The following is a 12,073-nucleotide window of genomic DNA, read 5'->3' as shown; positions in this document are numbered from 1 at the left end:
GTTTGAAAAGCACGTGGATTCGTATAACCTGTCCTATCGTCGATAGTAAAATTGCTCGTTTGAGATCGAAATACAAGGATCACGGCGTAATTAAAACGAAATTGAAGTCGAATTGTTTGCCTGGTAACGAAAGCCGAGTAAACCCGTGACGGAGCCGGCTGAAACGTAAGCGGAACAGTGCTGAAAAATTTAGTTTAAATTATATACCTCGAAGCATCGATAATCGCGTGGCTAAAATTATACCGCGTTTTACGTTCTGTGTTTTGTAATTTTACGGTGCACTTTAAACGTCTCGCCATCTTTTTATTGTCATCGCGTTTCCAACGTGGGTTTACGACCATTTTAAAGTATAACACGAATCGTCAATGATTATTCGATCGTTTTTCTTAATTAATTTCATCGTTTGACAGTATTCTTCTCTTTTCCGAAACTAAATTAAGTTACATCGACCTTGTACTTTTTGGACTTTCATATTTTTTATCTCAATAAAGTTGATTGTATTCCACCAAAGTAAAAAAAAAAGAAATCGGCTGCACTGTCGTCGATTTTGAATAATTATCGTTTTGGCTCCCTTTCACTGGCAATTCTTTATAATTTTTTTTGAGTCTCGAAGCTGAAAAATTGCAAATAAAAGGATCGACGATATGGCTTCGTAAAAATACCTAACCGTTGTTCGTTGTCAACTGCAACATCTATTCATAGCACAGACATCGATACTCTTGTCCGCGAAACAGACAGATACCCTCTATTCGCGCAACATTGTACGATTGCTAGATTCAACCGTTAAAACCGACCATTAAATCTCACGGACTTGATCGACGAATAAAAGTATGATTTCTTCCATTCCAATCTCGATTGTAACTTTTACCTTTCAAACTACCGCATCGACAACGCGAATTATACCACTACGAAGGCATGGCATGTGATTTTTTCCAATTCTCCCCAAGTTTCACAATTTAAAGGGAAATTAAATGTGGCTGCACGGCAAGAAGTAGCCGCAACTCTCCTTGTGAAAATTAATCTCCTGGGCGCCCGTGAAACGTTCTCTTTCCAAAAACTTGCTCGTTCCCGCTCGTCCTTCGCCGTTCTGCTTCTGAACGCGCTGACGGGAAGCTCGCTCGTAAATGCTGAATTTATCCCCGGTTCACGTTCTCGCCTCGCCTATCCGCTTGCCCGTAATCGCTGGAGTGCATCTGCATAGCCCGTGTATTCTCCGAGGCACGTCTCCGAACTTCGTTACACAGAGTAATTTCCTTATCTCGTCGCTTGCACTTTCGACGAGCGTAACGAATGGCAAACACTGTTGAAATTTCGCAGCTTCGAAGAAATTACATTTCACGATGAACGAAGGGCGGAAGGGTTGGATACAAGGTTCGAAAGTTCGGGTCCCGAGCGAGAAATCAGAAATTGCTCGATCAGTGTTTGCCCTCCTTTTCCGGTTGCAGACACTCGATGCCCTCGTCGTGCACCGGCCATACTTCTCGCCTCTCTGTTCGGGTCAATTAACGCTGCCGGCAAATTGTCCGAAATTGAATTTTCGTTCAGTCGCTCGGTTGTCTCGCAGCCGCAACCGCTGCTGCACGGTCCGGGCTGTGAAACGTGTCCTGGACGAGAGTTCGCCGTCTTCAGCGTTAATATACTAATTAAGGAATAGTCGAGTTAATGGCAGGGAAATCTTACGCGATCTGGAAACGAGCTGAGTCAAGAAACCGTAAACGAACCGGAATGAAAGGTAATCTTTGGCTTTCTGCGAAAGCTCGTGGATCATTGAGGAAAATTGTTTCTTATTTCTTATTTCTTATTCTCTGGAAATGTTTGCGTAAAACCGACAAGTTAATAAATATTGACGAGAGGGGTGTCAAGTGATAGACGTATTTTCGAATTAGTTCCGTGATTAAGCGATTGATGAGATGATAGTGAGATCCGGTTGGCAGACGAGCATTAAGGTCCGATTATGTGCAGCCTCCTTGTTAACGGCACGAGATGTAACACTTTATGGGTAGGGAAGCTTTTAATAAACTTGACGGCGTTTATGGTTATACGTTTATTGAAAAATGTTCATCTAATCATCGATTAAGAACGATGAAATTTACATATATATTCGATAGATGCTTAATTGACGTGTAATATCCGTGAAAAAATATAAAATATCGTGATATAAACATTTTATACAAAATCCAAAAAGTATAGCTATGTAGTTAAATTGCGTGGTCGTTTGATTTGCAAAGTCGAGATTCATTTAAGCTAACTGATATACGACAGGTTGTTGTATATCATTGGTATCGAAACAAATTCTGTATGGCGAATAGGGGGACGGATATGGGCATGACCAAACATAATTACCTACATAATTACTGAAATCGCTAACAGGATAAGATTGAGGTGCAACGGTGTACTGAGTGTATGGCAAATAATTTGTCCCCAGGTCAGTTGGCTTACTATAAACTTGCTCTGCAGCGGGCTGTATCGGTGTTAAATTATTCGATGGCTCAGCGTCGTGGTGCGCGTTCGTAGGAATCGTGATGCTGTAACTTTCTTTTGACATATTATCCTTGAATTTCCCGTGGTTATGCACGTGCTGGTGCACCCTTATTTTGTAGATATCCCCCAGCTTCGTGCCCACTTGATCCTTATGATTATCAGCTTTTTCCTGTTCAGGTATTTGCAAATAAATTCATATCCATTACTCTTTGTCAATTAACACGTTTATCAATTACGATATATCTTATCATGATCCGAGTCAAAGTACATATTTTTAGATTATGCATATCACATACGTTATGTAAGACGCGATGCAAAATCACGAAAATGTGAAAAAATAATTTACAATTTAAAGTTATACAATAATAGTAACGGGCATTGTGTATGAAAATTATTTGTTGGAAAATTATTTATAATGAATGGACTATGAATGATTTATGCGAGATTTAAAGACATAATTCCTAAAATAAAAAAAAAAAAATACGATAAAAATACGAACTAATCAAAGTATAGTATCTGTTATGACATTCAGTAAGTGGAATAGATTTCTGTTGCGTTTGTAAAAGTAGAAGTTTACAGAAAAAAAATATTCGTAGTTCTAGTTTAGTTGGTTTAGTAATAATAAGATCAAATCCGTAATGAACGTATACAAAGTCATTAGAATTTAACAGTTCTTTGTATGAAACAATTTTTGTATGGTTCATTGTGTGTATATAAAACAAAAATTCCTACCGTGGAAATTTTAAATTTGCGCTGACTTCCCACGATATCAACTGGCGACGATTGAACGGAAGCAGAGACCATGGAATCCAAGGAATTTCTCTGTTGCTGTTTTTGGGGGGAAGTTTGTTGCAATAATAATGCGTGATGAAGATCTTTGTTGGCTAATAAAGAAGTCGTGGTTTTTATAGGACTAGCAACTGGCATTTCTTGTGGCATTTCTTGCTTTACTTCGGCTGGTATTTGTTGATAGGGATTATAGGATGGTTTCAATTCCACAGAACGGTATTGTTGCTGCACAGGATACATGTTCGATGGATTCAAGCCCAACAATGAAACACTCTGACGAGTATTCACGCGCTTCTCTGTAGAAACATCATTATTTGATAGAATTTATTTGCGATTTTTTATGAAGATTATTCATAGGTGAAAAGTTGGGTAGTGAAAGATATGTAAGTCTGATTGATTTATACTAGGTAATATAGTAGATAATAGGGCTATAACATAATTTGAAAAATGGGGCGAATATATTTTTGTCATTAGTCAAAATGATCACATTTGCAAATGGATCATTTGTAGTAGAATTCACATAGCTGTAATGCATATCATAAAAGTTCACCGATTCTTTCTCTTTTTATGATTTTTCATTCGTATAATAGGAGCTCACGACCAGATATGTAAGTGGAATCGATAAGAATTCATTGAACAAGGTCATAACTAATATTTCGTTTGAAATTCTGCTATACATATATACGTCCAAGAATCAGAGTATCTGTATCATTCAACTAGCCAACATTCCACATGTAACACTAATATTGTACTTGAAAATAATTATCTTACTCTCTTGATCTTGCAAATCAACGACCGATAACGAATCATCTAAGGGCGACTTCGTGGCCACATCATCGTGTTCATCCCTTTGTATTCTATCGGGTTCTTCGCTTGGATTAGATCTTCTGTATCGATTGTGTGCTGCCTAAAAAAATGATCGGTTAATCGATAATTACAGGAGACAGTGCTGAAAGTAATAATGAACTTTGCGTGCTCACTGTAGGAGGATATTGATAATAGGGTAGAACTGCCCCGGGAATTCCTGCTGATCCGTAGCTATTCATATCAGACAGCAGTCGTCTGTAAGCAGTTCTTGACATAGGTGGCAATATTACTTGTTGAAACATCGGCGACAATGTTTGAGCGGGAACATGGTATGAATCCGAATACACTGGATAAAGTTCCAAATGATACTCTGGATCCATGTATCCCCGTTGTTGTACTAATTGGCGTGGACTGTGTGATTGAGGATGTGATTCATGGCCTTTGTCTTCTGAATTTGGAAGAGTTTCAGGAGGTTGAGTTATGGGCTGATGTTCTTCCTCCAAATCTGATTTCTGTGTAGAGTGTGAATGTTCGTATCCAGGTTGTATCATAATGTCAGCAAACGCATAGTGGACTAGGAAAATAGCCATTAAAAACTGAAATCAAATATTATCAAGTATGAGCGTGATATTTTATAATTTAGTGTACATATTACGATTTCAAACGTCAATTATTGCGATCTTACCATCGTTAATTGCCCCATTGTTGTACTTTACCGTTGATCGTTCAACAGTTCGATCGAATCTGCGCAGCGGGCTTTAAAGACACATAAATTAATGGACGAAGGTGCTGATGTCACGTATTTCGTCTGGCACGCACTTTTGTCAAGCCAGCATGTTACAAACTTGGGAAATTTAGCAAATTCGCAGAAGACTTTTATGGGTCACTGTTTTACGAAATTCATGTATCGCTTGTCACCTGTATTGCTTTCATCGCGATTTCATATGCTATATATATATATATATATATATATATATATATATATATATATATATATATATATATATATATATATATTTAATAAAAATGTATTTTTGGTGAAATCTTTCAGCCATAGAAATCACCTTTCGTTTCGTCGTATTTCATCTGGTCGGTGAAGCAATACAAATCTCGTAATTCACACCCTTTGATCAAGAGCCGCTTCGAAAGAAACTTTCGGCACCATATGGAGGCAGTCGATAACAATTTTCCTTATACCCATATTCTCCGCCAACGTCGTTCGCGCTTCGATTCCCAGCAAGTTGGATAGAACGAGATTTCCAGAGGAATATAAAGTAGGAGATTTTACGGGGTTGCTCGAAATATCAAGTTTCTCCCTGCTGCATCGAGTCTGTAGGATTTTGCAACGAAATGGAATATCATCGTCATATGGTGGCCGCATAATAACGGCCCTCGTGTAAATCCATGTCATCGTTCCAATCTACTAAACGTTTCCGAGCCTTCCCGCTGCGCATATTTCATTCAAGAAGCAACTCGTGCGATTTCATCGTCTGACCGGTGAATCTATGAGTTAGAAACATCGAAACGATATATAAACGGAAGCAAACGCGGGCGATTTTATGTTTGAAATATTCACGCACAGGAAAGAGTAGTTTAGTAGGGGAATAGCAAATCAACGTCCGAATCTATCCACCCAGTTCGTGCGACAATCAGGGCGTGTCAGCAGGGCCGGTGGCCTCGAAGTGCAACGAACTTATAAAAGCAAGGATTTCGCACATTCCTTACGAGCGTAACATTACTCAGTTTTGCAATAACACGTATCGTCCGAACAGCAATCCCGGTGAATCAGATCGTGATGCGTTGAACCTTAGTATTATCGATCGCAAAATTAGCATTGAGCAAAACAATTTCGATATCAACCTACCCACATTCTCGACTCACATAATCTATATGTAGGTTTTTGTTTTTGTATTAACAGAAAATCGTTTTTTCCCTTGGTTCAATATAATGTACAGATATAACCTATATATGCAAGCTGCATAAAATTGGTAGATGTCACAATATCATCGAAATTGTCGAGCCGTATTTCATTCGACCGTTTATCAATGAAATTTCTTGTAACTCGTCACGCTCGATACAAAAGGTCGAGGCTGTAATTCTCTGCTCTGGAAACTGTCCAGGTTGCGTATTCGGTACGTGATGCCGGCGGCGCACCTGACGCTGCGCGAGGAGGATGTGGTACGACTAACCTTGGAGTTCCTCCACAGCCGTGACCTTCACATCTCGCAGCTTTCGTTGGAACGAGAAACTGGCGTGATAAATGGTCAGTACAGCGACGACGTCCTGTTCCTTCGTCAGCTGATCCTCGATGGACAATGGGACGACGTGCTCGAGTTCATTCAGCCGTTGGAGGCGCTGCCGGATTTCGATATGAGAAAGTTCACCTACTCGATCCTCAGGCACAAGTACGTGGAGTTGCTGTGTATCAAGTCCGAGGCGAACTTGATCGCCGCCGGGACAAACGGGAGTGTCGACAATGCGGTCGAAGAGGTTGTCAAGGTTTTGAGCGACCTCGAGAAGGTCGCACCATCGAAAGAAGAGTACAGCAGCTTGTGCCTATTGCTAACGCTACCGCGACTCACGGACCACTTGCAATATAAGGACTGGAATCCTAGCAATGCCAGAGTTCAGTGCTTTCGCGAGGTGCATCCGTTGGTTGAGAAATTTCTGCCTGGCGACAGAAAGAGCACCGACCCTGCTCATCCCGTCACCTCCGCGAAAAACGATCGGCTCATACAGTTGATCATCAAGGGCATTTTGTATGAGTCTTGCGTTAATTATTGTCAGGCTAAAGCTACAGGCTCGAAGGAGAGCGAACAGGTAACATTTGTTTTCATTTTATCTTTAATCCGACTATCTTTTTTATTTGAAATACTAGGACAGATACTTCGAGTAATATTTATATTTGTACTTGAAGTACGTAGATATTATTAGATATATATTAACTTTACTTCCCTTTATAGTTTAAAGATAATTAACGATAATTAAGATATAAATTTGTATTACAGGTGGAAATGAATTTTTCCAGACTGTTAGACGGCTCAGTAGGTTTCAGTGATTCTGACCTAAGTCTGCTTTCTTGGCTACAAAGTATACCGCCGGAAACGTTCGCCGTACCTTTCGCTCAACGAACGTTAAACGTGGATGTGGAACGGCTCGAGAGACCATCTTTGGAGACCTCCTGGACGGAACACATGTTGATCACCCCTATAAAGCCGAAGACCTTCCCGCATAGCGCGATGCCGTTCACCAGGCCAAGATCCGCGGCTGACATGATGTCACGAAGTTTAGTGCCCGCTTTAGAAGCTGGGCTTGGACCAAGGAGTCCCGGGCCTAAAAATACGCCGATACCATCTGCGGCGCTAATGGCTTTGTCTACCGGTGATATAAACCCGATGTCAAGATCATCTTTCGCGAGCTTTCATCTAACCGGTTTTAAGAATAACAAATTAATGAACACCAGCGTGGACAGACTCTTTGAGAACGAGGGTGACGTCTTTCTTAGCTCGAGCTACGCTGAATTTCAGCAACTGCCTTCTATACAAGAAACAACGACCAACAGCCAGCCGAAAGCTCCGCCGAGGACGAGAGGACAATCGAAGAGTCCCGAGGGTAAGCCTACCTATTCTTATTTTTATTTATTAATACAGTAATATGTCATAAATTGTTATTTTTAATACTTTTACATGCGTCTCATTTTAGGTATCAAAGCTGACCCTTCTGCAGCCTCCACGCCAGAGCGTAGAGTTGCAGGCAGAGAATCTCCCGCCCCATCGACGGCCAGAAGTTCGAGAAGAGATTCCTTGGCAGAAAAACCAACCGGAGTCGCGGCAAAGATCACGGAACCTACTGCGATGCCTGTTCGGGCTTCCCTAGGTGGAGAGCATCTCGAGCAGAGTTATAACGGCGACCTGTTTAAAGAGTACCAAAAGCAGAAGCAAAGGCTGCAGGAGAAGTTCCAACAGAGAGAAAGGGAATGGGATGATTTGGTCAGACAGTTGTCGGCTCCGTTACCCTCTCAAGTCGTCGATAATAGACTTCAGGGAGATGGGTAAGTGAAAGTTTTATTGTTAGCCAATATAACTAACTTTCATATCGCCAGTATAATTTCGACAGTGATAAATATTCACTGTTTGATTTGATAGTTTTTTTAATGTAAAGAGTCCGATCGGTAAACGATAGGAGAACAGAGAAACAAAAGCGTATTGTTTGTCGCGTTTCGATGCGCCGCTATTCAGTGGCCGGAGTGCTCACGATTATCACCACGAGGCAATCACGGAAAAGTGGTACGATGCTTCGAATTAACATTGGCTCGCTTCCCGGCGAGTTGCTCATGCGACAAAATGCAGACAAATACTGTTGTTTTCCGTGTGGTGTCTCGCAGGTTCTGCAGAGCACAGTCAATCAAACCGAGTAGTTGGCTACATTCTCTAACAGATGGCAGCAAAGGAATGCCTTTGTCGCGCTTATTATGGTACTAAAGCGTGGGCCGAGAATAACTTGTTCGGTCTAGACAGCAACGTGTGGCACGGATCGAAATAGCAATTCTCCACAGGAAACGTTCAAAAGAAACCCCGGATTATTTTGTTGATTTGACGATGCCCTTTGACCTTTGCTCTCTTATCGCAGTTCTATTTCTCTGTTCAAATATCGACTTCTAAAAGACGAGAGTTTACAGAGGTACTCAATACTGTATATGAATTTGAAATTTCTGCAGGGGCTATAAAAATATGTATTTGTAAAAAAAGTTTCTTTTACTCTTTTTACCTTCGTGTATTATTTATAGTTCATTGAAAACGTGTTTCTTTTGAACGTTGCCGATCGTAGCAATTCTGTTTTCCCACGAGCTTACACACCGAAAACTTCACCGTAGACAAATCAGTAGCGGCGGGAAGTCATCCCTCGTAAGTGTCATGCACATTCCTTTTCGCGAACGAATAAACGGTCCCGGCTGTATCCTCGTAAATGTCTTGTAACGAGCTAAAATTACCATCGCCATGAGATGTCAAGTGCAATGTATCTTTTCTGCAAAGGCATATCGGTCGCATCCGGTGATAATAACTGAAAACGGCGTTTAAACGCCGATCTCGTGAACTTTTTACGCTACGCTATCAGCTTTAGTTCATCACTTTATCAAGATATTTACATAGAAGCAACATTGCATTATACTTTACCATTCAGAATTATGAACCATTTCTTTTTACCATTTTTTAAATTCATAGATTTCTAGATATGGACTCACCTTGCCTATTTTGTAACGGGTCAGAACATATAATATCTGATCTTTTATCATATCTTTTGTCATCGTCTGTACGCGGTTCGATAACGTCAAATGACCTAAATAATTCTCAATGACGTTGTCGTGAAAAAGCCAGTTCGCGGTATCGATGCGTCAAAGAAATGAAAGTGGAATTCAAACACGGTTCATTGACACCGATCGTTGACATTGTTCCGAGTCCGGATACCGGATGTATGAGAATAAGTACGCGCACGTTGTCACAGGGAAATCGTGACCATACAGCTTCGTCATTGGTTTGGGCCCCATCGAAGGTTCTCGCTTCATGGTTTCGTTCTGCATATTTATGGTCTCATTGTCTCATTCATGTATACCGGTTCCTCATAAAACGCAGATGAATGTGCAAATTTCTGGTATGCGGTGTATCGTCTAGACGTTTCTTTTTCTTTGACGATGTAAATGCGGTCTCTGGATAAAGCTAAGAGTAAATTATTTCGTACAAACATTCAGTATTTCGTAAATTTTACGAATAATTTCACTACCTCGAATATACAGGTGAAATTAATAATTATACATATTTAACTTTTTTATTTTTAGCTACAATTTATTGAAGCGAGATCTAAATGTATATTGTCTCAAAAGTTTCTTTCGTTTTATAAGGAAATAATAGATGCGCAACATTTTTTGTTTTATATTGTTTCGTTGAATTATGTACTCATTACTTTGAATTGCACTCAATTAATTTTATTATTGATCCATTTTATTTTATTGAAACAAAATTGAATTATGTATGATCCACTTTGTTCTGATTCCAATGGAATAAAATAGATCATACATAATTCAATAAAATAATATAAAACAAAAATGTTGTGCATCTATCATGTCCTTATAAAAGGAAAGAAACGTTTCGTTCAACCTAATACGTAGCGAGGAGTAATTCGATGTGTATCAATGTGGAATTCGTTTCAGCAAAATTAATTGTAACTGCAAATGAAGCGAAATAACAGATACCAACAGGGCTTGAAGGGCATCCTCAGTCTGCAAAATGCTAATTACTGTGGATTGCTGGCGAACAAAGTTTAACTGATTTCAGAGGCGACAATATCGTGGTTGCAACGTGACGAGCTTGCGGTAGTCGGTTTCAATTTCTTGTATACGTATGCAAATAGTGTCGTATTATGACTGCATTCGGTTCTTAAACAATGAAGAATGGATATTACATACATCGAATATTTATTCAAATATCCATTTCAACATTTATTTGATATTATCATCAATTGTTCGGACAACATAACAATTTTTTTTAGATATTACAGGATTTTTAGAGAGATTACGTTTACTTAGTCCTTCTTTCCTTTTGTTTGCTCTTGCTATTGACAATGACGGTTTTTAGATTCAGTATCATAAAGGTGATTCATACCTTCTCTTATCTATAATCTATGATATCATGGAATGATTCGGTTGAAAGGAACCGTAAGATCGTGATATCTGCTTAAAAAACGTTCGAGTGACTCAGTCATTAACAGAATCGATTAACTTATTTCAGTACAAGTGGATTAATTTCGATCGAATAACTCAGGAAGAACAAAAGAATTTAACGAAACATTTGAAAGGATCAAAGGAGTGATGCAAAAATATTTCGAATCTGTTAATAAAGTTTAAAGAAAAATGTTTTTAAGAAGAGCAATCGAATGCAAAAAAAGAATAACGCTCCTCAGGAGCAGATCCATCTGTTTTTGAGGAGAGCATTTTCTACTAACTATTTGAGAAGAGCATTTGCAGGTCATTCATTACTGTTGAGTCGTGAAAAATAGTGACTATGGTTGTTCTAGGAATCGAATCCAAGTGCCGCCTTGGCGTTTATAGCCGACTACGTTACCCACTACGCTGTCGCCGTCGCCTGCTACTGTTCATATTTCACGATCCTAGTACATATTTGTGCATGGAGAGCTTTCCGATCTCACATTACTGTCAAAACACGAATTTTTCATAGAATTTTCAGTGAAAGAATTAAAAGCTTAGAAGTTGAAGGAAAGGAGAGTAAAGAATTGAATGCACTTAAAAGTAATCGATTCATACAAAGATCGTATTTTCTATAGTAAATTTCTTTGTTTGTGTGGAAGTATGTAATTCATATTTTCATTACAGTAATATTGTATGAGAATTGCATAAATCAGAGTTAGCGACAATATTGTATTTCCTTCGCAAACAAGCGTAAAACTGCACGCGTCAAGCAGTTTAAGCTGAAGTTACTTTTTCATCAGAAATGATTATTCCTGGTATCTTCTTTAATTTTTTATTGAATTTACCAGATATTCTTTTATCTTTTCATTGTATTAAAAAAAGGGAACGATAAATGTTTTTCTACGATATATCTTATATAACAGAATTTTGTTGCGCGAATAAATAAGTAAATGAATGATCTCTTTTCCACTTCAATTGTTTTGAACTTGATAATCAAAGAGTTTTAACAAATAAATCAAACTAAGAATGAAAATAAAAGGGCAGGTGAAATCCATTTACATCGAATTACAGCGAGTTGGTATATTTTAATGGTATACTGTTTCTATAGTGTACATTTGTGTAGATACTAACGAGACTTGTTAGCAATCACGTTGACACGTCTGAGACGTAAGTCGTGGAATTAACGGGCCAAAGGAATTTCAAATGTCTGGCACTTCGTTAACCACAAAATACGAACATATTTGAAGTAGTAAAATTTACGTTTTGCGGTCGTTGAAATAAGGAGCGTACGGTAGT

The 12,073-nt window shown here is 39.0% G+C and overlaps 2 protein-coding genes across 4 annotated transcripts in view; one reads left to right on the top strand and one right to left on the bottom strand.

Annotated features, from left to right (window-relative positions):
* Positions 1-12,073, top strand: part of LOC126863548 (WD repeat-containing protein 47) — a 78,214-nt gene that overhangs the window by 18,787 nt on the left and 47,354 nt on the right. For all 3 annotated transcript variants that reach the window (XM_050613829.1, XM_050613825.1, XM_050613824.1), the window contains exons 2-4: positions 6,198-6,897; positions 7,086-7,689; positions 7,780-8,128. In XM_050613829.1, the coding sequence (XP_050469786.1) occupies positions 6,217-6,897; positions 7,086-7,689; positions 7,780-8,128 (1,634 nt within the window). In that variant the 5' untranslated portion in view covers positions 6,198-6,216. The remainder of the gene's footprint in view (positions 1-6,197; positions 6,898-7,085; positions 7,690-7,779; positions 8,129-12,073) is intronic.
* LOC126863661 (uncharacterized) lies at positions 1,778-5,037 on the bottom strand. Its single transcript, XM_050614075.1, has 5 exons — positions 4,763-5,037; positions 4,251-4,673; positions 4,042-4,177; positions 3,214-3,566; positions 1,778-2,650 (listed from the first exon to the last, which is right to left on the bottom strand). Exons 1-5 carry the CDS (start codon positions 4,778-4,780, stop codon positions 2,240-2,242), a joined length of 1,341 nt encoding a protein of 446 aa, XP_050470032.1. The 5' UTR covers positions 4,781-5,037; the 3' UTR covers positions 1,778-2,239.

Source organism: Bombus huntii, chromosome 1 (assembly GCF_024542735.1).
Source record: "Bombus huntii isolate Logan2020A chromosome 1, iyBomHunt1.1, whole genome shotgun sequence".
In the NCBI taxonomy this organism is placed as follows: Eukaryota; Metazoa; Arthropoda; class Insecta; order Hymenoptera; family Apidae; genus Bombus; species Bombus huntii.
This window is presented reverse-complemented; position numbering and strand designations above follow the sequence as displayed.

Excerpts from the sequence above, each read along its gene's own strand:
- LOC126863661 (XM_050614075.1), bottom strand. Across the intron at positions 4,178-4,250 it reads ATTATCAATATCCTCCTACA|GCAGCACACAATCGATACAG; the intron begins GTGAGCACGCAA and ends TCATTTTTTTAG. Across the intron at positions 2,651-3,213 it reads GCAAATTTAAAATTTCCACG|GAAAAAGCTGATAATCATAA; the intron begins GTAGGAATTTTT and ends ATACCTGAACAG.